Consider the following 25,223-nt stretch of genomic DNA (forward strand, 5'->3'; position numbering starts at 1 on the left):
TGTCATTTTTTCCCCCAGCATGTGTAACAACTATTTAAGAGATAATAATAATTAATAATAATTTATTACATTTGTATGCCGCCCCTCTCCAAGGATTCGGAGCGGCTCATAACAAATAAAACATCATATACAAATCCAATGTTAAAAACAGTTTTAAAATACCCCTATTAAAAACAGTCATAAAACCCAAACATACCACACATAAAGTCAAGGCAGCTAAGGATATATCAATTCTTTCATGCCTGGCGACATAGATGAGTTTTCAGAAGTTTGCGGAAGGCAAGGAGGGTGGGGGCAGTCCTAATCTCCGGGGAAGCTGATTACAGAGGGCCGGGGCCGCCACAGAGAAGGCTCTTCCCCTGGGTCCCGCCAGATGGCATTGTTTTGTTGACGGGACCCGGAGAAGGCCAACTATGTGGGACCTAATCGGTCGCTGGGATTCGTGCGGCAGCAGGCAGTCCCGGAGATATTCTGGTCCAATTCCATGAAGGGCTTTATAGGTCATAACCAACACTTTGAAGTGTGACCGGAAACTGATCGGCAACCAATGCAGACTGCGGAGTGTTGGTGTGACATGGGCATACCTAGGGAAGCCCATGAATGCTCTCGCAGCTGCATTCTGCATGATCTGAAGTTTCCGAACACTCTTCAGAGGTAGCCCCATGTAGAGAGCATTACAGTAGTCGAATCTCGAGGTGATGAGGGCATGAGTGACTGTGAGCAGTGACTCCCGGTCCAGGTAGGGCCGCAACTGGTGCACCAGGCGAACCTGGGCAAACGCCTCCCTCGCCACAGCTGAAAGATGGTTCTCTAATGTGAGTTGTGGATCGAGGAGGATGCCCAAGTTGCAGACCCTCTCTGAGGGGGTCAATAATTCCCCCCCCCAGGGTAATGGTCGGACAGATGGAATTGTCCTTGGGAGGCAAGACCCACAGCCACTCCATCTTATTAGGGTTGAGTTTGAGTCTGTTGACACACATCCAGACCCTAACAGCCTCCAGGCACCAGCTCCACAAAACAAAAAACTTAAACAAGCCATTCCAGAAACTACAAACACTGATGTAGTGCATTTTTAATCAATTACCATAAATATACAGTACTGTAGCTTTTTAAAAATAATAGCACTTAGCAGCTTTTAATATTTATTATAATTTATTGCTAGTATGTTTTCAGTAAGTCAAAAGTCAATATAGCAACATTTCAAAATTACCGGAAGGCATTTGTACAATGTACAGCATCACAATAGCTTAGTGGTAAATTTTTTACTACTTGATTATGGGAAGGCTGATGTCACTGACCATGGTGGTATTAATAATCAAAGAACTGACTTTTCTTTTTTAGGTATTTGTAATTCCTCTGTCTTGCATTCCCAAACAAGGCACTTCTTAACAAATAATTCTAAATTTATTTCTTAAAATAGAGAGAGAGAGACTGTGAGTTTTCTATTTTGATTAAGTGCTTTAATGCCAACTTGATAAAAAAGCATTGGGAAAAGAAATGAAATAATCACTAAAACACTAAGTAAAGTTACACTAGGCATTCTGGGACTTGTAGTCCCAACATATCTGGAAGGTATGGGTTTGGGGAAGACCTGCCTCAATACAGTGTTGATGCTTTAATCTTTGCTTTAAAGTCAAATTCCTCAAATTTATATTTGTAGAACATAAGAAAATTTAGTATGTAGTTACTGATGTTTTATTTCCTATTATCAACGCCCAAAATTATGTTGCTGAATTTCCTTGTTTTAAAGGGAAATTTTGATTCTCTAACTAGCACTGAATAGCTATTACTGATATACGGTATATTTAAAAGCCTTTCCTTTTTGCATGATTTAAAGGTAAAATGAAGATTCTAATAAATAAGGACTTTTCCATTATTGCTGAAGTAATGTATTTATGGAAATAAACTAGACCGAATAAAATTCAACATTTGCTTTTGAAAAAACCTAATGTGGACCAGATACTCAAATACATGGTACTTGTATGACTATACACATTATGCTAAGTAATGGCTTTTAATTACAGGCTTTGTTAAAATAAGACATAATTGATTGGGCTATAAAATGAGCTGAACAAAAATATAATTGGCCAGTGCAGAGGTGTCAAACTTGATTTCATTGCGGGCCGCATCAGGGTAGTGTTTGACCTCAGGCCTGGGTAGGCGGAGCTAGCTTGATGTCACTCATGTCGGGGTTACCTGTGGTGGTCCAAGCGCTCTGCCAGAGAAAATTATTATTTATTATTATTATTTATTAGATTTATAAGCTGCCCCTCTCCGAAGACTCGGGGTGGCTTACAACATATAAAAACAGTATACATCGAGATATGATTAATTAAAATTAAGAATTACATTTAAAAAACTAAAAATGGGCTCCCAAGCTCCGTTTTTGGCTGTGACGGCCTTCTGCAACTATCTGCCAGCAAAAATGGAGCTTGGGAGGGCCACACGCAACCCTCCCAAGTTCCATTTTTGCTGGCAAAGGCACAATGGGCTAGTCCTTCACTGTTTCCAGGGTGGCCTTGTGGGCCGGATCTAAGCACCCCATGGGCCGGATCCAGGCACTGGGCCTTGATTTTGACCCTCCTGGACCACAATGTTTTGTCTAAAACTATCCAGGTTGGTTGGTTTATGATTGAGTATGCAGTGTGAGCTCAGCTAACTGGGTTAAATCAGTAAAGCTCGAATCATGAATTAATGTGTTCTGCAAGGTTCTAATATAATACATCAATAGTGTATTCACATATATGGGAACTGTTGTGAGTATTCCCTGTCAACCTCAGGAAGTGTCAAGATTCGGAGGAGGATGAAGAGACAGAAGCTTTAATGTACCCTGATGTAAGAGAGTTGTCGGAGAGCAGTGGAGATGAGGATGTAGGTGAAAATGAGTTAGAAAGCAGTTCATCTTCAGAGAGTGGGGCGGGGGGCGGTAGCTGACAGCTCCTGGTTGAACATGACATTTAAAAGATTCGCAAAAAGAAGGGAGATGTTTGGGGAAAAGTTTTGAATCTGAAAGTTTAGAATTGTGTAGATCAACCAATGCATCATATCCTGAAATGTATCGGAAACGAAGCCGCTTTCGGTCAAACTGCGTGTTGGAATATGGCTGCATTCCTCGCCTCCGAGAAGTAAGCTTTTGATATATTATGATAAACTCTGCAAATTTAGATTTAATATGACTCAGAGATAAGACGCTAGCAAGGAGGCTATCCTCTGCTCATTAGAAAGGATTTATAGCTTTATAAACTCAGCTCGTTAGATTTGGAATGTGTCTTCGCATAGCAGCATTGCAACCGTGATGAACTTCCCAGTGTAAGAAGAGAAATAAAGATTTACTAGTTTTGAAAATCAAAGCCTTGAAAAGATAGTTTTTGGAGTCGCTTCAGCTTGATCAGAACAGGAACCAACCCACCTGAATCTGCAACAGAATGTGGTTATGAACTTTATCTAGGTTGATATCCTATTCTTGGTCAGTTAGGAAAGAAAACAGTCTGGAACAGAGCCATTGTATTAATCAAGAAAAAAGAGCAGCAGCTTTATGAACTCAAAAATAGGTGCTCTATATCCCTCTTGATCCATTTCAAAATATCTCTTCAAATGATTTGCACTGATATAGTCCTTACCCTTTCTTATTTAATATATTGATTTCCCAGTCATGAGAAGATAAGAAATGATTAAAGGTAAAGGATCCCCTTGCACATACGTGCTAGTTGTTCCTGACTCTAGAGGGCGGTGCTCATCCCTGTTGCTAAGCCGAAGAGCCAGTGCTGTCCAAAGACATCTCCGTGGTCATATTGCCTGCATGACTAACCACAGAAGGCACACGGAACACTGTTACCTTCCCACCAAAGGTGGTCCCTATTTTTCTACTTGCATTTTTACAAACTTTCAAACTGCCAGGTTGCAAGAAGCTGGGGCAAGTAACGGGAGCTCACTCCATTATGTGGCTCTAGGGATTCAAACTGCCGACCTTTCTGATCGATACGTTCAGCGCCTTAGCCTCTGAGCCACTGCGTCTCCTAAAACATGGTTAGGGTTCCCGAATATATAGAGAGTCCTTTCTAGAACCAAGGATGCTACTTCCAAATTTTATTACATCTGGTTCTAAATACAAATCACACACAATATAGGTTTAGAAAGATTTATGTAATCTCACAGCTCAGAAATCATTTCATCGCTCACATCAGTCTTTCAATCCAGCATACCTCTATTATCGGGCCAGAATACCTGCAGGACCACCTTCTGCCGCATGAATCCCAGCAACCAGTCAGGTCCCACAGAGTTGGCCTTCCCCAGGTCCCATCAATCAGACAATGTGGTTTGGCAGGAGCTAGGGGAAGAGCCTTCTCTGTGAGGGCCCCGACCCGCTGGAATCAGCTCCCCCCAGAGATTCACACTGCCCCCACCCTCCTCGCCTTCTGTAAAAGTTTAAAGCCCTATCTGTGCCATCAGGCTTGGGGCCATTAGAACCTAGCCCCCTGGCCGACAAGTGTAGTATGTCTTGCGGTGTGAATGGGAATGATTTTATATGCTATTAAGAGTTTTTAAAGTTTTTTAGCGATATTAATTGGATTTTTAGATATGTACATTGTACAGTATATTGTTTGTTAGATTATAAGCTGCGCTGAGTCCTCAGAGGGCTGGCATACAAATCCAATTAATAATAACAACAAGAAAAACAACAACAATAATAATTACTATTTTCTTTCAAATTCAGATTTTATAAAAAATTTAATTTTAATAGACATAGGGATTTTGCAAATGTTTTCCGAGTGCTTTGGTGTGATAATATGAGATAGCTGTAATCCTATATCATCTATCAGCTACTTCTATCAGATATACTAAATTGACAATTCATTATTAAATCAGAGCATGGAACTACATAGAACAACATACAAGTGTGTGAGCCAGAAACTTGCTTTCTTGAAATTCATGTGACAATATTTATTGCCAAATGTTGCATTTTGCCCCCCCTCCTCTTCTACTACAACTACAGTGTTCCCTCGATTTCCGTGGGGGATGCGTTCCGAGACTGCCCACGAAAGTCGAATTTCCGCGAAGTAGAGATGCAGAAGTAAATACACCATTTTTGGCTATGGACAGTATCACAAGCCTTCCCGTAACACTTTAAACCCCTAAATTACCATTTCCCATTCCCTTAACAACCATTTACTCACCATGATTACTGGTACTCACCATTGAATACGACACTTAGTGATCCTGATATTTATAAACATAATTTATAAGTTTGCGGAGAGGGGCGGCATATAAATCCAATAAATCAAATCTAATCTATTTATTTGCAAAAATTATTAGTTTGGCAATGACATATGACATCATTGGATGGGAAAAAACGTGGTATAGGAAAAAAACCGCAAAGTATTTTTTAATTAATATTTTTTGAAAAACCGTGGTATAGGCTATTCGCGAAGTTTGAACCCACGAAAATCGAGAGAACACTGTACAAGTAGAGCAAGTGAGTAGAGAAAGCTCTCTGGTGACTCAGACTTGTATGGCCAAATATACCCATTGTTGGAGTAACTTTCTATAATCCCTTATCATAAAGCCCATTATCTTTTTTAGATTTCCTTATCTAAAGCCAAAACCTTTCTTCCACTGAGGTCATTCAGCTTTAAAATGATAAAAGATTCAATGAGAAAGTCTGTAATGGCTATTAACAGAAGCATGGTAAAAGGCTAAAAAAATTCAGGTTTGGAATATTACTGGGGCAATTCATCTTAATAGCTTACAAGGATCAGCTCTTACATTGAGCACAAATATACTGCTCAAAAGAAATAAAGAACACATCCTAGATCTGACTGGATGAAATATTCTCTTTTAATACTTTGTTCTGTACAAAGTCGAATGTGCGCAACAGCAGGTGAAATTGATTGTCAATCAGTGTTGCTTCCTAAGTGGACAGTTTGATTTCACAGAAGTTTGATTTGCTTGGAGTTATATTGTGTTGTTTAAGTGTTCCCTTTATTTATTTTTTAGCAGTGTATATTGAGCACGATCTTTATTTTAATTCACTAAGAATACAGTGGTCCCCCGAGTTTCGCGATCTCGATCTTCGCTAAACGCTATATCGCGATTTTTCCACCCGGAAGTAAAAACACCATCTGCGCATCCGCGCCCCTTTTTTCTATGGCCACGCATGCGTAGATGGTGGAGTTTGCGTTCTCCCCGGCAGATCAGCTGCTGGGTGGCTTCCCTGGGTCTTCCCCCTCTTGCTGGTGGGAGGGCGAGCGGCGGGCATCAGCGAGGAGCCGGGGTTTCCCCTTTGCATGGGCGGCCGGTAAGACCCCAGCGCCGCTTCCCAGCTGAGTCCCGAAGCCAAACGCGGAAGTTCGCCTTTGCCGTCTGGCTTCAGGACTCAGCTGGGAAGCGGCGCGAGCGAACGGCGTGGGCGGGCGAAGGGCGGGGCGAGCGGCGGGCGCGCGGGCAGGCAGGCGGCGGGCGGACAAGCGGCGGGCGCGGCAGCAGCGAGGAGTTTGCGTGGGCGGCGGGGAAACCCCAATCTTCGGCTCCTCGCTGCTGCGGCGGAAGTAAAAACACCATCTGCGCATGCGCAGATGGTGTTTTTACTTCCGCACCGCTACTTTGCGAAAAACCGATCATCGCGAGGGGTCCTGGAACGGAACCCTCGCGATAATCGGGGGACCACTGTACTGCATTTTTTGCCAGTTTTGTCTCTACTTAAAATAGGTGTCCCCAAAGCTGTTAATTGTTTGGGACAATATAAAATAGATCCATTAAATAAGGCATCTGATTCATTCAGAGCTAATAAGGCTGATGTCTCACAGTGACAACTTGGAAGAGCCATAGGTAAAATTAATTGTCGTAATCTAATAATCCAGGCAGATTTATGGTAGTTTACCTTGGATCACTGCAATTATTACAGCGTTTAAATAGAACATAAGAAGAGCTGTGCTGAATCAGGTCAAAGCCTATTGAGTCCAGCATTCTGTGTCACAGAGTGGCCCACCAATTGTCTATGGGGATCTTGAGCAGAAAGAGAAGGCAAGACCCTCCCTTTCCCTGGACCCCCAACAAATGGTACCCAAAGGAATCCTGCCTGCCTCAACCAACATAGAGGCGGCACTTAGACATCCATTTCAATAACCACAGATACCTTTGGCATCCATGAATCTGTCTAATCCTGCCTTGAAGCTATCAAGGCTGACAGCTGTCACAACCTCTTCTGGAAGTGAATTCCATAACCCAACAACCGTCTGGGTGAAGAAATATTTCACTTTATCTGTCCTCACTTTCTTACCTATGAGCTTTAGGGAGTGCCCCCTTGTCCTAGTATTGTGTGATAGAGAAAATAATTTTTCTCTATCCACCTTTTCTATCCCATGCATGGTTTTATACACTTTGATCAAGTCACCCCTTAACTGCCGTCTTTCAAGGCTGAAGAGACCAAGACGTTGCAACCTGGTTTCATAAGGGAGGTGCTCCATTTCCTTGATCATACTTGTTGCCCTTTTTTGCACCTTTTCCAGTTCCATTATATCCTTCTTGAGGTGCGGTGATAGAAATTGAAACGGATACTCAAGTTGCTGCATTTTTTTTTTTTAAAAATGCTTTTTTCTCCTCCCGAATGGATCTCGCCCACCCTCACCCCAATAAAAAACCTCAAGAATACAGAGATCATACTTTTTTTTTCTTTTTTATTTGGGAAAAGTGCTTCTTACAAAAGGCAGCTGCAAAGTAACACAGACTTCAGCAACATATTTTGATTTCATTTAAAAGTGAAAGGAAATGCAATCTAATAAGCAGAACAATTCAAGGACAACCCAGCAGCATTAAATGTAATGAAATTTAAAATTCCCTTGAAGAGGGGAGAGGAAAAGAGGGAGAAAGGTTTTGATGGCCTCAGGAGTTCCTCCTAGCAGAGCTGTCACCTGGTTGTATTTCTTCTTCTTCTAGGGATAAAGTAGCAACATGCATGTTGTACAGCTACTTAGCCTACTCAGGTGTTCTGCAAGGCAACAAGGAACCTTCTAAGAGAGACGTGGATTTTCATGGTTTTAACTCTGATCAATTATCACACTGTTCTACAACTTTGCAAATATGAAGAAAGCACAAGAACCCCAATGTGGTGGAACCCTAAGTGGATAATTTGGTCCAAATTCTGGCTAACAATATTCCTACACCTGTGTGACTCAGATACACCCAAAAGGAGTAGAAGGATGACTAGGAAGAGAATGGAGTGCTGGTGTCAATAAGGAAGTGTCTACTCTATTAGTTGTTTCAAAGACCATTTCCACAGAATTTGCTGAGACCACAACATTCATTTCAAAATCCAGTAGAATGTCAAGATATCATGCACCAAAAGGTTTGTGTAAAGAAGGGAGGGATGAGAAGAATAGAGGGGAAAGGGGTTTAATACACACATATACCAAGTTGCCCAGCCCTTGGGATACAACTCTGTATTTTTATTTGTATATACATACATAGAAAGTTCTCCTTTCACACAACAAACACATTTTTGCCTTTCATGCCGAACAGTAAAAACCGGAACATTCGCACCTGGTTCTGGTTACACAGTAGTAAATAGTAAATGTGCAAGTAAACAAAGAGACCAAAACCCACAAATGAACACATGGACGTGAGGGGAGGTTGGAATGGAGCTAAAGCCAGCCAAGAAAATATGCGCCGGCCCGAAATCTGAAGTAGGAAAATTGGTTTTTCAGAGTCTCTTATTGTGGAACGAGGCAGTTGGCCAACATCTGCCCACTCCCCCCCTCGCTGTACGGCCAGTGTTCTCAGGTTTGTATCTGGGCTCTTCAAGATGAGCGTGGAAGTCCTGTAAACATTTGAACCCTGGAACTGGGTGAATCCTGTTAGGAACACAGAGATAAAGCAACAAGTCTAATCTAACTGTCTGACAGTTAAATTCATTTTTTTACAAAAAAAAAAAAAAAACCCTAACGCTTTTAAATGTTTATTTTATGTCATTTGTTTTAACAGAAAAAAAAGAAACACACTCCTAGGGCTTGGAAGAGGGGGGCAGGTGGGAGGGGAGGGGGAAGGAGACAGATCTTGGGGTGGGGTGGGATGGGGAAGTCATTACAACAGCAGCACCTGGAATTGATAGGCCTGCCTAGGAGAAAAACACAGGCACTGCCACAACACCACAGGAAAAAGAGCTACTGCCTGGGAGAGGGGGGGGGGAGGAGCAGACAGTCCAAACAACACAAAGATGTGCTATAGGTCCAAGTCATAATAGTCTTCCAGCTCATCATGAAACAAGTCCCATTCATCCTCGGAGTCTGTTAGGTCGTCATCGCCTCCTGCCGCCAGCAACATGAGAAGCATTTCACCCAGCTCGAAGGTCACCACCTCCTCCTCGTCGTTCTCAAAGGGATCGCTGTTCTCCCTCTCTTCAATGAATTCCCAGAAACGGTTTCTCCGCTGAGCCTACAAGTAGAGGAGAATTACTGGCCTCACAGGAGTGCCGTCCCCCCAAACAAACCCTAGACCTAGGTGGTTCCTCTACAGCTAGTGTTCCAATTACTCCTCCTTCCTCATCAAACACCGAATAAAACTGAGAGAGCTTGGTCAAAGGGGGATTATGGAGGGCAGAGGTCTCCAACCTTGATTTGTGGACTTCAACTCCCAGAATTCCGTAGCAAGATGGCTGAAGAACTCTGGGAGTGGAAGTCCACAAGGCTTGGAGTTGCCAAGGTGATTTAGAGTGTCAAGATTGCCTCTCTAACGCTACCAGCATCTGAAAGTCAAAGAAAATCCCATGCAAGGAATTAGGATCATGGGAAATATAACTGTCATCCTGATACTTTTTACAACTTTCTTTTCCTGTTGGGCAGACATTTGACATTATTATTTTATTTTACTAATTTGACTAATTTGCTACTCAATCCTGAAGGACTCATTTCACAAATTTGCATGCAAAGTATATATCTGGGTCAAAGATAAAACCTGAAAAGAGACTAACACCAGGGCATTACGATTGCAACCTACCTCATAGGAGGTACCTTTGAATACTATCTATTTTTTTGAACTTTCAAGAAACCACCCCAAGAGATGATGGAAGGGGATAATTAAGCTCTTAGCTGACCACAATAGAGGCCTAATAGGTTGCAGGCTTGTGGATGGGACACACTCAGGCCTTCATCAATATTTCTTACTGATCTAAGAGTGGGTGGGAAGACTCGTTTGCTAATTCTGATACAATTTCATTCAAGGGAGGCGTACTGGATCATTCTTAAAATAAATAAAAAAATATTAAAGCTACATCGTTAGCCGCTCCGAGTCTCTGAAGAGGGGCGGCACACAAATCTAAATAATAATAATAATAATAATAATAATAATAATAATAATAATAATAATAATAATAATAGACATTTGGCAAAGGGGACTAAATACATTATTTAAATAGCACTAAGCTAACATTTATGTAGAACAATGCACGTTTCACAAAGATAATCAATTATTCTTTCAAATCAGCCTCTAAAACTTTCATTCCTTCAACATAAAACTATAGTATCGGCATTGCTCTGATTTGGTTACCTTATATATAATCATGCCGATTACATGATCTCGGACATTAGGCTGATTATCCCTTCATGATTTAAAAATGTCAAAAAACAGTGCAGGAAAAAAATTAACAAGAGGATATGAAGTTTTTGCTTCCACAAAGTTATTCTTCTCAGATTCTGATAGCTCAAAATATACTATTTAAGGTGTTTTTTTTTAAAAAAAAAGTATACTAATTGGATCAATTGGATCATTATGTCTTTATATATGCTGTGAGATGCCATGATGGCATACAAATCCAATTAAACTTAAAATGCTCAAAAAAATAAAGGGGACACTTAAACAACAGAATATAACTCAAAGTAAATCAAACCTCTGTGAAAATAAACTGCCCACTTAGGAAGCAACACTGATTCACAATCAATTTCACATGCTGTTGTGCACATTCAACTTTGTACAGAACAAAGAATTCAATGAGAATATTTCATTCATTCAGATCTAGGATACGTCATTTGAGTGTTCCCTTTATTTTTTGGAGCAGTGTACTTTTTAAAAATTCAGACACAAGAACAGTTTTCCCCCGAACGCCATCACTCTACTAAACAAATAATTCCCTCAACATCGTCAGACTTTTTACTAAATCTGCACTACTATTCTACTAGTTTTTCTCATCATTCCTGTCATCCTTTTCCTCCCACTTAGGACTGTATGACTGTAACTTGTTGCTTGTATCCTAAGATTTTTATGAATATTGATTGTTTCTTCATTGCTTATTTGACCCCTATGACAATCATTAAGTGTTGTACCACATGATTCTTGACAAATGTATCTTTTTTCTTTTATGTACGCTGAGAGCATCTGCACCAAGACAAATTCCTTGTGTGTCCAATCACACTTGGCCAATAGAAACATAGAAACATAGAAGACTGACGGCAGAAAAAGACCTCATGGTCCATCTAGTCTGCCCTTATGCTATTTCCTGCATTTTATCTTACAATGGATATATGTTTATCCCAGGCATGTTTAAATTCAGTTACTGTGGATTTACCAACCACGTCTGCTGGAAGTTTGTTCCAAGGATCTACTACTCTTTCAGTGAAATAATATTTTCTCATGTTGCTTTTGATCTTTCCCCCAACTAACTTCAGATTGTGTCCCCTTGTTCTTGTGTTCACTTTCCTATTAAAAACACTTCCCTTCTGAACCTTGTTTAACCCTTTAACATATTTAAATGTTTCGATCATGTCCCCCCTTTTCCTTCTGTCCTCCAGACTATACAGATTGAGTTCATTAAGTCTTTCCTGATACGTTTTATGCTTAAGACCTTCCACCATTCTTGTAGCCCGTCTTTGGACCCGTTCAATTTTGTCAATATCTTTTTGTAGGTGAGGTCTCCAGAACTGAACACAGTATTCCAAATGTGGCCTCACCAGCGCTCTATATAATTATATATAAAGAATATATTCTATTCTATTCTAATGTCTAATTCAAAACATTTTTCTAATTGCAAAGAGGGGAAGGGGGAAACAGTCAACGAAAGCAGTGGGGGACTTACTCTGTATCTACTCGAAGTTCCCACTTTCTGCCTTTGGGGCTCCTCTCGGCGGCCATCCGGATAAGCGTGTCTGTAAAAACAGTTCCCTCCAAATGGGCAGCTTCCACGGCCTTCATCAAAATACCTGCATGGCTTGTTGCTGGAAAGGAAAATATCGCAACCCTTACTCACAGCATAGCCAATCAGATTTCAGTACTGTATTTGCTTTATAAGCCAGGTGACTTTTTTTTTTTTAAAAAAGAGAGACTTGCTTGTCGCAGAAACCACGTTAAATTAATTAACATATGTAAACACAGTGGATTACCTGGATGTGCGTACTGGAAAGGTGTGCGTATGGAGAGGTGCATGCAGAGGAAACACTCCAGAATAAAATGTTTTATCATTTTTAGGACTAAATTGTAAAACCGGGTGGACAAGGGAAGAGCACACGAGGCTATTTGGCACAAAGGTTACTTGTGTACGCAGCATGCATCTGCTCGCGGTTAAAGATGCATCTCGTGGGGTGGGGTGGGAAGGAGGCACGAGAGGACTTCAGGTGACACTTTTCTCCACGCACGCCCTTTTAACCTCTGCGGTCAAACTCGGTCCGAGGCTGCAATGCTCATACCTCATTGCCTCCTTGTATTTCTGAATGAGTTTCTGCTTCTCTTCCTTCTCCTCCACCCAGTACTCACTTGGAATGACAAAGTTAGATGTGATCCGGCATTCGGGGCAGGACCTGGGAAACGAACAGACTGCACTGCAAAATTCTACATGACAGGGGGCGCCATTTCCCAGCACAGACATACAACCACCTTTACAAGCAGTCTATCGTATCTCTGTCCGGTCTATTGCATTTTATAAAACAATTTAAAACTCCCCCCACCCATTACCCCCCACCCCCAAAAGCCCCCACCCCCAAACCCAAGGCATTGATTGAGGTTTTCAAAGAACATGAAGGGGGGGAAAACATTTCACACACAGACTCATTTTTCTTTAGATATAAATAAATTTATTTTTGTAACTTTGTTTTCTTAGATGTCCATATTGGTTTGGTTTGGGTTTTTTTTTTTTCCAAGCAGATTTTTAAAAAGGAATGGGCCACTGGCTCAGTAATGAATGAGAAAAAGACTTAAGAAACACATGTTTGGAGTTTCTCTCTCTTGCACCATTGGAACCCAAGTGGTTTTGTACAGCAACCAACAGAACAGTAGGTTGCTTCCATTTAACAACAACAAAAAAAAGTATGACTTAACATTCAAACTCAGTGGATCTTGCTGACCGGTCAAGAGTACTGAGGTCAGAAAATTGATCCAAAAGGAGAAAAAAAAAAAGAAAAAAAAAAGGAACCCCTCAATGCTGAATGATAACATTACTTATGTATTAAATGCAGTCTTGGGATGAAAGAGGGACGAAGTTGCCAGTTCACACAAAATACTAATTCTCCCCAAGAAACAAAGCACAACGGACATGGGGAAGTGCCTCACTTTATGATCTTGCTCTCAAATTGTTTAGCACTCCTCCACTTGCGAATGCACTTGAGACAGTAAGTGTGATTGCAGTTGGACAGAATCCCAAATCGACGCTCGCTGGGATTGGCTTTTTCATATACCACCTCCATGCAGATGCCACACACCATGTCTTTACTACGCTGAACCGCAAAGGAGAGCTCCATGTCCTTCTCATGAGCTTCGATGCAAGACTGTGAAGGAAAGGAGAAGACACTGACACTATTGATCATAAAGTCAAATTGAGAGGGGGGGGACACATTATGAAAGCATTTGAGAGGTCTACCACTTTTACAACGCTCTACTCTGACAACTTCAAACGTCATTTCTTTCCCCGTAAGTGTATAAAATGCCTCCCCTGGGCATGGAAAGAATAAGAGTGAGTGATGTTTAACTTGGTACAGTGGTACCTCTACTTAAGAACTTTTCTGCCGCACGAATCCCAGCGACCGGTTAGGTCCCACAGAGTTGGCCTTCTCCGGGTCCCGTCGACTAAACAATGTCATTTGGCGGGACCCAGGAGAAGAGCCTTCTCTGTGGCGGCCCCGACCCTCTGGAACCAGCTCCCCCCAGATATCAGAGTTGCCCCCACCCTCCTTGCCTTTCGCAAGCTGCTTAAAACCCACCTTTGTTGTCAGGCATGGGGGAATTGAAAATTTTTTCTCCCTTCCCCCTAGGCTTATAGAATGTATACATGGTATGTTTGTTGGTATGATTGGTCTCTTAAATTGGGGTTTTTTAGATTACTTTTTAATATTAGATTTGTTACATTGTTTTTTATTGTTGTTAGCCGCCCCAAGTCTTCGGAAAGGGGCGGCATACAAATCTAAATAAACTAAACTAAATTAAACTAGATACGAACCGGGTGCTCAAGATTTTTTTGCCTCTTCTTAAGAACCATTTTCTACTTAAGAACCCGAGCCCAGAGAACTTTCCCAGGAAATTTGAGAGCGGCACAAAGGCCCGGCCAGTTTCCTGCCATTCCCCCTTTAATCCGGCCATCTCAGGCTTTTCTGGGCTGCCAGAGGAGCCTTTTAGTGGCGCTTAAGGAGGCTTTGGTAGTCCAGAGGAAATGAAGCATTTTCCTTTCTCTGGGCGCTTGGAGAGGGAATAAACCACTTCGCTATGGTGACTCCCTTGCGCTGCCTCCCATACACCCGGCACGAGGTTGCCTCCCGGAGCGTCTGGGCGTGGAAAGGCAAAAGGGGTCGCTCACCTCACCTTCTTCCTTTGGCAGTGACTGTCCTCCTTCTCTTCTTCTTCCTCCTCCTCCCACCCAAATTCCAAGCTTTTATTTATTTCCTAATGGGTTTGCACGCATTATTTGCTTTTACATTGATTCCTATGGGAAAAATGCTTCTACTTAAGAATGTTTCTACATAAGAACCTGGTCACAGAATGAATTAAGTTCTTAAGTAGCGGTACCACTGTATACTGCTTTCTTGGCATCTTGTCTTTGTTTAATTTTTTTTAAATTCTTCTGACAGAAAGAACTGAAATACTGAAATAAAATGCAGTTTTACTGTGAGTTATTTTTCAGAAGAAACAAGACTGGTAACATATAAATAAAACATAACATAACTACCCCATGTAGTTGTAACATAACTATCCCATGGTATCTAACCACAGTTAAATTCCAGTATCTACTATAACAGTGATGGCGAACCTATGAAACGGGTGCCACAGGTGGCACGTGGAACCATATCTGGTGGCACGCAAGCCGTTGCCCTATCTCAACTCCAACGTATATATATATGCTGGTCAGCTGATTTTTGGCTCACACAGAGGCTCTGGGAAGATGTTTTTGGATTCCAGAGACCCTCCAGGGGGATTGTGGAAGGCGTATTTACCTTCCCCCAACTCCAAGGAAGCCTTTGGAGCCTGGGGAGGGTGAAACATGAGCCTACTGGGACCACCAGAAGTTGGGGAACAGACCTTTTCTGGCTTCCAGAGGGTTTCCAGGGGGCGGGGGAAGCTGTTTTCATCCTCCCCAGGCATTGAATTATGAGTGTGGGTACTCACACATGTGCGATAGTGCATGCCCATGCTTGTTTGGCACCTGAGGAAAAAAAGGTTCATCACTGTACTAGAAGCAATTGTAAATGTGAAAAATGGCAACAGGAAGTCAAAGTATCTCATATTCACAATAGTTCAGAATTTGCTGTTGCTTGGCAAAGCCTCTGACGTGGTGCAGGAGTTCATGGCTTCCATGACAACCATGGACCTGAGCCAGGTAATTCAGGGTCCGACTCATAGGAGGGTCACACGTTCGACTTGGTGTTCCTCTCGGGGCAGTGGAGAACTGATCTGGTTTTAAGGGGTATATATATATATCGCCCTTGTCATGGTCAAATCACTCCCTGTTGAGGCTAGACTTTGAGATACCAATCCCCTACCGCAGGGAGGCGGAGCCGATTAGGTGGTTCCGCCCCAGGCACCTAATGGACCCAGAGGGGTTCCAGAGAGGGTTTGGGGCTATCTCTGACTTGCTTGTCCACAACCCGGCTGAGTCCCTGGTGACTGCCTGGATAAGGCTGCATCGGGGGCTCTAGAACCGATGGTGCCTTTGTGGCTTCTCCGTGGCAGTGGATCCTGGAGAACTCCTTGCAGGGTAGAGCTGAGGAATCCGCTCAGTTTCTTGCAGACAAAGTCACTCAGATTTGGACAGACCTGGACTCCGATTGGGCAATTCAGACAGAGGTGACAGGGGGAGGTCTTAGTCCTGTTGTGTGGGGTGAGTTTGATCTGGTGACTCCTGAGGAAGTGGATAAGGCCATGGGAACTGTGTTCCTCCATTTGCATGTTGGACCAGTGTCCCTTCTGCCTGGATCCACACGGCTGGATCCAAGTGTTGATTAACGCTTCCTTGAGTGAGAGGTCCTTCCCAAAGCCACTGAAAGAGGCGGTTATGAGACCCCCTCCCTGGATATAGCCGAGTTGAAGAACTTCCGACCAGTTTCCAACCTGCCCTTTGTGGGCAAGGTTGTTGAGAAAGTGATGGCGCTCCACTTCCTGCGGTGGGGGTGGATGAAACCAATTTTCTTGACTTTCTTCAGTCCAGTTTCAGGCCCAGCTATAGCACAAAGACTGCTTTTGTCACGTTGATGGATGATTTCTGGCCGGCCCTGGATAGGGGTCATTCCTCTATCCTGATGCTTCTTGACCTCTCAGCGGCCTTCAATATCATTGACCTATGACGGTTGGAGGGGTTGGGAGTAGTAGGCACCGTATTACAGTGGTTCTCCTCCTACCTCTCTGATTAATCACAGTAAGCGTTGGTGGGGAGACAGAGTTCCACCTCTAGGCCCTACCTTGTTAAATAGTAGGGGGAGAGGACTAATTCCTGTGGTTTCCTACTATGTGGGGTGCTGCAGGGGTCGGTCCTCTTCCTCCTACTATTTAACATTTACATGAAGCCGGTTCAGACAGGAGAACTGCAACTCTCCACAACCTCATAGGGAGCCCCTCTGTTTACTGTTCCTGTAGGGCGGCCTTGGCTCCTTTTGGAGCCCAACGATGGGGAGAAATTCAACATGGAGCATTGAGGCCTGCCCCGTGTGTCCGATCCCGCTGCAATATCAACCGAAGTCCTCTCCAATGTATTTCAAAGGAGAAACATAGCGGATGGCAGGTTATGAAAATATTTCATTTTTTAAGAATCCGTATCTTAGAAAGCAAAGTACCACCAAGTAGTTTATCTCACCTCCTCAAAGGAACAGTTAAGAAAATGAGTATTATCAAGTGCAGAAACCATCTTGCTGCTTGGATATTCTGGATCAGATGGTTTATCTGGAATTCTTTCAGTTCTTGAGGAAGATCCATAAACTGCCTTCATACAGCACAGAAGCAATTTTAATCACTCCACAACAGATATAAATTGTGCTTCTCTTGGTCCTGTTAGACCTTGGTGGCGTCTAATCTCATGGACCATAGCATCCTTTTGGATCTTCTCTGAAGGTTGGTGACTAGGAGCACACTTATGCCAGAAGTTCTTCCTTAGTGGCCAGGTTAAATTTTTGTGTGTGTGTGTGTGTGGGACAGAATACAGATCAAGCCTTTGGTATTTCACTGCAGGAAACTCAGGACTCTGTCTGCCATCTTGCTTAATATTTACCTGAAGTTATTGAAAACACCATCCATTGGTTTGTGGTTCCATATCACAAATATAATGATGGCATTCAAAGTTACTCCAGGCTATGGACAGACTAAGACTGAATGCCAGGAGACCGAAATATTGTAAATACAGTAACATTTGGAATTCATGGATATTGTTTGGGACAGAGTTTGTTCCCAAAAAGAGCAGGCACATAATCTATGAGTGTTCTTGGTCCAATCACTCCTACTATAGCAGCAGGTGGCAGTTATGATCCATGGTGGTGCAGTAGTTAGAACGCAGTATTGCAGGCTAATTCTGCTGGTTGCCAGGAGTTCAATCCTGACCAGCTCAAGGTTGACTCAGCCTTCCATACTTCCAAGATCAGTAAAATGAGGATCCAGGTTGTTGAAGGCAATATGCTGACTCTGTAAACCACTTAGAGAGGGACCATAAGGCATATGAACCAGTGTATAAGTCTAAGTGCTATTGCTATTGTTACAATCAGAAGAACATTTGATCAGTTTTGTCTGGCCTTGTCAGTTATGATCTTATCTAAATCAAAATGCATTGAAAAGAGGAACCTGCACCTTTGTTATCTTCTAGTTTGCTTTACATGGGACTCTTGTTGAGGAAGATCCATAAACTGCCATTGTCTGTCCGTTTGCTAACCTGCATTATGAAGTTTAGTTGAATGATCCCTATCCTTCAGGGAGACAGTACTGGGTGCCAGTAGCTTCCAGACCCAATTCAAAATGCTAGTTATTATGTCTTAGAGACTTAGACTGTTAGAATTTCCCTATTATTTGCTCTAACTAAAAGGAAATGCTCTGGGGCAGGGGTGGGTTCCACTTACTTTCGCCAATGGTTCGCATTATAATGGTTTGCATCGCTTGGCTCACACAGGTGCATCCCCTCATGCAATTTCGCTTCTGCGCATGCTCGGTAGCAGGATTCAGCCCGAAACACAGCTGAGTAGATCAGCTGTGCTTCGGGTGAAGAAATAAAGATCAGTATTACCCTGGGGGTGGGGGCTCTTTTTAAAGCAGCAGAAGAGGAGGAGCCATCCAAACATGGAAAAAATTGCCAAAAATTCCCGAAAAAAGATGGCGGCACCCATGGGCCGCCACTGACTGAACCGGATCCGTGACGCCATCGTCATGTCACCAGCGGGTCACTAACGGTTCGGGTGATCTGGTCCAAACTGGCAGGAACCCTCCCCTGCTCAGGGGGATGGGAGGGGATGGACTTATTTTGCAATAAGTCTCTTGCTATAGAACAACTTGCTGTAGAACAATCCAATGTCAGATTAGGTCCAATTCACATTATAGCATATAGAATTAGAAGGGACATCTTTTAAAGACATTTATGTGCCAGACAGTGCAGCATCACCATGCTCTGGTTTTCTTTGTACTGGCCCCAGTTAACACTGAATTATCCTTCCCAAACTCTGCATAGTAGCGTACCCAAGCCACTTGCTTGGACCCATGATAACAAAGATGTAGAACATAAAATAAAACATAGAATAATAGGAGTGGGAAGTGACCTTGGAGGTCTTCTAGTCTACCCCGTGCTCGAACAGGAAATTCTGTATCAGTGATGGCGAACCTTTCTTTCCTCGGGTGCCGAAAGAGCATGTGGGTGCGCGAGTGCCCACACTCATAATCCAATGCCAGAGAAGGGCGAAAACAGCTTCTTCTGTACCCCAGGAGGCCGGAAATAGTCTGTTTCCCAACTTCTGGTGGGCCCAGTAGCCTCGTGTTTCGCCCTCCCTAGCCTCCAAAGTATTCCCTGGAGCCAGAGGAGGGTAAAAACACCCCCCCACCCCCCAGAAGCTCTCTCAATGGCAAAAATGCCCCCCCAAAAGCCTCTGTGCAAGCCAAAAATCAGCTGGTTGGCACAGACATGCACATTGGAGCTGATATTGGTAAAGGCTCACTTGCCAACAAATATGGCTCCACGTGCCACCCGTGGCACCCATGCCATAGGTTTGCAATCACTGGCCTATTTCATTTCAGACAAATGGTTGTTCAGTCCATTTTTGAAGGCCTTCAAACCCACAACTTCTGAAGGTAAGCTATTCTGTTAGTTAATTGCTCTGTTAGGAAATTTCTCCTTAGTTCCGGGTTGCTTTCCTCCCTTAGTCAGTTTCCAACCATTCTTTCTTCCGGTGCTCTAGAAAATAGATTGTCCCCCTCGTCTTTGTAGAAGCCCCTCAAATATTTCAATAATGCTATCATGTCCTCCTATGCCCTTCTATTCATTAGACTAATGCAATTCCTGTAACCATCCTTCATACATTTTAGTCTCCAGTTCCCCCAATCATTTTTGTTACTCTTCTCTGGACCTAGGAAACCCTTTGCAATAACTCAAATGTCTCTGTGGTTTTTGTAAGCCAACTCCTGTATTTTTCGGTGTATAAAATGTTCCATAATATAAGACACACCTTATAGTTTTGGGGAGCTAAGTAAGAAAAAAAGAATCTTCCTCTGCCTACCAGCATCCACCAGTATTCATCTAGCTAGCATTCTATCAGTTTATGAGAGTGTTGAGGGATGTTTGGAAACTGAAACAGTATTAGCTGTGTGAGCAACAAGGAGACAGTTTGGAGCCTGGCCGTGGCTTAACTATACAGCTCTGAGTCTGTGGTGAGCTGTAAACTAGTTTGCTGCTCAAAACTGAAACTGTTCTCCCCTCTACTTGTGTTTGCTTTTATGTATGTATGTATGTATGTATGTATGTATGTATGTATGTATGTATGTATGTATGTATGTGTTTGTTTGTTTGTTTGTTTATTGGAATTGTATGCCGCCCCTCTCCGTAGACTCGGGGTGGCTAACAACAGTAATAAAAAACATCATATAAATCCAATACTAAAACAACTAAAAAACGCTTATTGTAAAACCAAACATCCCTACAAACAAACATAACATGCATAAATTGTAAAGGCCTAGGGGGAAAGAGTATCTCAGTTCCCCCATGCCTGACGGCAGAGGTGGGTTTTAAGGAGCTTACAAAAGGCCAGGAGGGTGGGGGCAATTCTAATCTCCGGGGGGAGTTGGTTCCAGAGGGCCGGGGCCGCCACAGAGAAGGCTTTTCCCTTGGGCCACGGCAAACGACATTGTTTTGTTAACGGGACCTAACCGGTCGCTGGGATTCATGCAGCAGAAGGCGGTCTCGTAGATACCCTGCTACTATGTTGGAAAACCTGCTTTTGGCATGTGTTATATTATATATAAAGAGAAGCTAGTGAACCCTGCTGAATCAGTTACTTGTGTGTGCTTTCTGGATGTGACTGATGTGGCCAACTCTGACATGTCCTTGCAGCAAATAGCAAATAGACTGGTCAGCTTCAGCACATTATTGTAGCCTGACTACAAGCAGCTGATTGGCAGGTGAACTGGCCTCCCGGAATACCCCCAATCAGCTGCAGGGGTTGCCGCAGACCAACACTGCCACCGTGCCCCACATGTTTGGCTACATTCAGTACATAAAACGCATCCAATTTTTCACCCTTTTTTCCGGGTGGGGTGGGGTGGGTGATGTGTGCGTCTTAACTCCGAAAAATATGGTAGTTATTTCACTCCTTTCCCCCCACTTACCTTTATGTGTAATGATCTCTGTGCAGCGTCAGCAGGATGGAGGACTTGCAAGCCACACATGTCACAGATATCCCCATGAATATATACGCAGTTTTCGCCGTAACGGCATTCTCCTACTGCAGCATAGGGACATAGTTGTTTCTTCATCTCTAAGCTGGTTTGCTGTTTTTCGTATTCCTCTTCAATTACCATTCCCTGCAGAGGAGCTTCAGTGCAGGAAGGAGCAGCTGGAGCGATCAAAAGAAAGACACAAGAGCATTTGATTCTTGAATGGTAAAGCCTGATTAGCCTTCTTTTTTTTACAATGTAAACATACGAATTATTTTACTTAAGGAAAGCAGGTTAGTCCTCTATCACACTTTCTCGTTATCTACGCAAAAAATAACGCCATCTTACAAATAATTTGAAACCTCATCAAACATCTTTTTAATGTACAGTGGTACCTCGGTTCTTGAACGCTTTGGTTCTCATACATTTCGGATACTGAACAAAATTTTCGGCAAAAATATCTGAACAAAAATTCGGATACCGAACAGCCACAGAAAATTTTGTTTATTATCCGAAATGTTACCGCCGGGGGCGGCTGCAATCCCGGCAGCTTCAGGAGGCTAAGGAGCTCTATAAGCGCTCCAAGCTGCAGGAAGCGTGGGGGCAGCTGCAATCCCGGCAGCTTCAGGGGGCTCCTTTCCTCAGTGCTTCGTCTTATTACCTGTAAGCAGCTGCACCAACTTTCTCCTTCCCGGCAGCGGCAACGGCAGTGGCTTCCCTTCAAGTGGCACCACCGCCGGGAACGTCACGTGATGAAGGGAAGCCGCCGGAGCCGTCTCAGCAGCTGCCACCACTCTAGCAGCTTCCCTTCATTATGTGACGTTCCCGGCGCTGTTGCTACTTGAAGGGAAGCCGCTGGCGTTGCCGCCGCCGGGAAGGAGAAAGTTGGTGCAGCTGCTTACAGGTAATAAGACGAAGCACTGAGGAAAGGAGCCCCCTGAAGCTGCCGGGATTGCAGCCGCCCCCACCCTTCCTGCAGCTTGGAGCGCTTATAGAGCTCCTCAGCCCACTGAAGCTGCCGGGATTGCAGCCGCCCCCAGCGGTAACATTTATCCCATAGGAAATAAAGAAAATAGATTTAATTGGTTCCCAGCGAGTCAACAGGGGCTGGGAACCAATTAAATCCATTTCCATTATTTCCTATGGGATAAATTAATTCGGTACTCGACCAAATCGGTTCTCGACCACACTTCTGGAACGAATTGTGGTCGAGAACCGAGGTACCACTGTATTTCAAAAACACGAAGGACATGAAAACACATTCCAAGTGGAACACTTAAGAACATACACACTGAACTGCATATGAAAAGCAGGGAGCTATTGTTTGTAATTATTATTTATCAGGAAGCCTAGGTCTGAACAGATATGCTAATGGGCAGATTTTGCATGCAGGCAGACTGACATGTAACAAAACTATCTTTTAAATGTTTAGCCAACTACTAGATGTAGAACAACCATGGGGGGAGGTACATATTGACAATTATTATTAGTTTCAATGATTAAAAATAGTGCATGATGTTCGGATTTTGGTATCTAATAGTGGAAAACCAGAGAATGAAGCATTTGATTATCTTTTCCCAAGTTAATACAAATAGTGAAGTCTGCTGATGTAGCATGACTCTAAGAAGAGTTGCAGCTGCTTCACACTGCTGATTTTTTTTCTAAATAATTTCTCATGCTCAGAATTTTAAGAAATCTTGTGTGTAAATCAGGTTCCATCACAGCAGTTTTCATGGCATGGATAAAACTATACAAATGTATGTTTGTGTTACTTGGTTGTGTCCACAACTTGAGTAATAATATGTAACAAATTATGTCTAGGTTCCTCCCTAAACATGTCATTAGAGAAGTAAACATATTATTAAAGAAGTGCTGACATAGAGAGTTATTAATCAACAACTTATTTATTTATTTATTTATTATTTGGATTTGTATGCCGCCCCTCTCCGAAGACTGGATTAGAAGAGAAATTACTTGAACAAAGACAATTCAACAAGATTTGCACACCAAAACCAAAAAGCTGAGCCACAAGAAGCAAGCTGAACAATTTAGGCCATGTGCTTTTATTGGAATCTGAGTAAAGCTATAATTATCTGAACAACCTAAACGTAATACACATAGCCCTCAATAATACAGGCACAATTGGGATTGGAATTTCCATGATAAATTGTTGTGATCAAACCCAATTTGATGACCATTTTTACCATATCAAGTCATATGGACATGCAATAAGTACAAATCCATTTAACCAAAAGTGTATCTACCCATTGTTGTTGTTTTTGTCAGAAACTGAAAAAAACCCTTACAAATTGTGATTACATAACCATGGGATGTTGCAACTGGTTTTAAAGGTGAATCAATTCCAAATGCCCAAATTGCAATCAAGGATAAGTCAACAGCTGTAAGTTCAAATTTGGGTTGTAACTCATGTTTTCAGAGGCTGTTGTTGAATTCACGCTCTTGTTAAACTAAGGGTTGTAAATCAAGGACAACCTGTACCGAAAGCTTAAAATAATGTGAAAAACAATCATGGCTAGATTAAGAGCTGTAGTAGTGCAATGGTTAAAATGCAGTATTGCAGGCTTCTTCTGTCTGTAATTTGTCAGTTCGGTTCTAACCAAGCTCAAGGTTGACTCAATTTGGAGGACAAATGAATAATTTTGCATTTAATCTATAAATTGCATCAGATATTTATGATATCAGATTACACTTAATCTTCAAAGGAGAAGAAATTATGGTTTGCTGAGTTTTTAAAGTGAAAAAGAGATTATGGTTCCAGTCCCTGTGATCCTCAGAGGCTACTATGTTAATTCACTTCTCACACAAAAAGAACCAACTTCAGTCTGAAAAAGAACAACTATCACTTGGATAAGGAAAACATTCCTAATAAAAGGAGGGATAAATTATTTGGCAAATTTGTGTTCTCTTATTTAACTCTAAACTATAAAAAGGCAAATGATACGTGGAACACAAAAACAAGGGGACACAATCTGAAGTTAGTTTGGGGAAAGATCGAAAGCAACATGAGAAAATATTATTTTACTGAAAGAGTAGTAGATCCTTGGAACAAACGTCCAGCAGACGTGGTTGGTAAATCCACAGTAACTGAATTTAAACATGCCTGGGATAAACATATATCCATCTTAAGATAAAATACAGGAAATAGTATAAGGGCAGACTAGATGGACCAGGTCTTTTTCTGCCATCAATCTTCTATGTTTCTCTACGGAAAGGTAAATCAAATGTCTCCTAGCTGATAAAATCTGGAGAAGGCAGCAGCATTTTGCATATATAATTTCCTCTTGCTGCTCACACCCTCTTTTGTTATTATATTGGGTAATTTTTTTTTTATTAGGTGAGTGAGTTCAATGGACCTTCCCTTCAATGAATATGCAATTTAAAAGCCTCCCTAGAATATTTGGCACCTCCAGATCACAACAGATGGCTCGCCAATTGTGCTCAACTAAATGGACCATAGGGAGGCACTGCCTTCAGTGGCAAGTCTGGGAAGGAACTCTATAAATCAGTGTTTGATTTATTATAAGGCAGCTTATAACACAAAGCAGAATGACTGTTCAGATGAATACAGCTCTTGCTTAGATACCGAGTCTGGAAAGACATGGGGGGGAAATGACATGTTTGGCAATGAACTGTTAGTACAGGGTACATGTGTGTTAGGGTTTGCCATTATAAACTGCATATTATAAACTGTACCAAACTTGTACTGTCACTTTAAATGTTACAGTTGCTACTGTAAAACTGTACTGTAACTGAAAGGGTTAATATGCACTCAAAGAGTTAACATTTAATTGCAGAGTAAATGTTCAAGGCTATGTCCTCATTGAAGCTATAAAAACTCATGATCGTGCCTGGTCACTTCCTTGTTACTTTACATTTGCCAGAGGGAGGAGTTGTAAGCTCTGTGCTTGTATTTA

At 42.4% G+C, this 25,223-nt stretch overlaps 1 protein-coding gene across 2 annotated transcripts in view; it reads right to left on the reverse strand.

Moving 5' to 3' along the window:
* Positions 1-8,420: 8,420 nt before the first annotated feature.
* The window catches only part of MKRN1 (makorin ring finger protein 1), a 33,921-nt gene continuing 17,118 nt past the window's right edge, over positions 8,421-25,223 (reverse strand). The window contains exons 4-8 of one of the 2 annotated variants that reach the window (XM_070756332.1): positions 21,241-21,467; positions 13,525-13,739; positions 12,666-12,776; positions 12,059-12,197; positions 8,421-9,426 (exon numbers count right to left, since the gene is read on the reverse strand). In XM_070756332.1, the coding sequence (XP_070612433.1) occupies positions 9,214-9,426; positions 12,059-12,197; positions 12,666-12,776; positions 13,525-13,739; positions 21,241-21,467 (905 nt within the window). In that variant the 3' untranslated portion in view covers positions 8,421-9,213. The remainder of the gene's footprint in view (positions 9,427-12,058; positions 12,198-12,665; positions 12,777-13,524; positions 13,740-21,240; positions 21,468-25,223) is intronic. The other variant, XM_070756335.1, reaches the window with a different exon arrangement.

The sequence above is a fragment of the Erythrolamprus reginae genome, chromosome 6, assembly GCF_031021105.1.
Source record: "Erythrolamprus reginae isolate rEryReg1 chromosome 6, rEryReg1.hap1, whole genome shotgun sequence".
Lineage (NCBI taxonomy): Eukaryota > Metazoa > Chordata > Lepidosauria > Squamata > Dipsadidae > Erythrolamprus > Erythrolamprus reginae.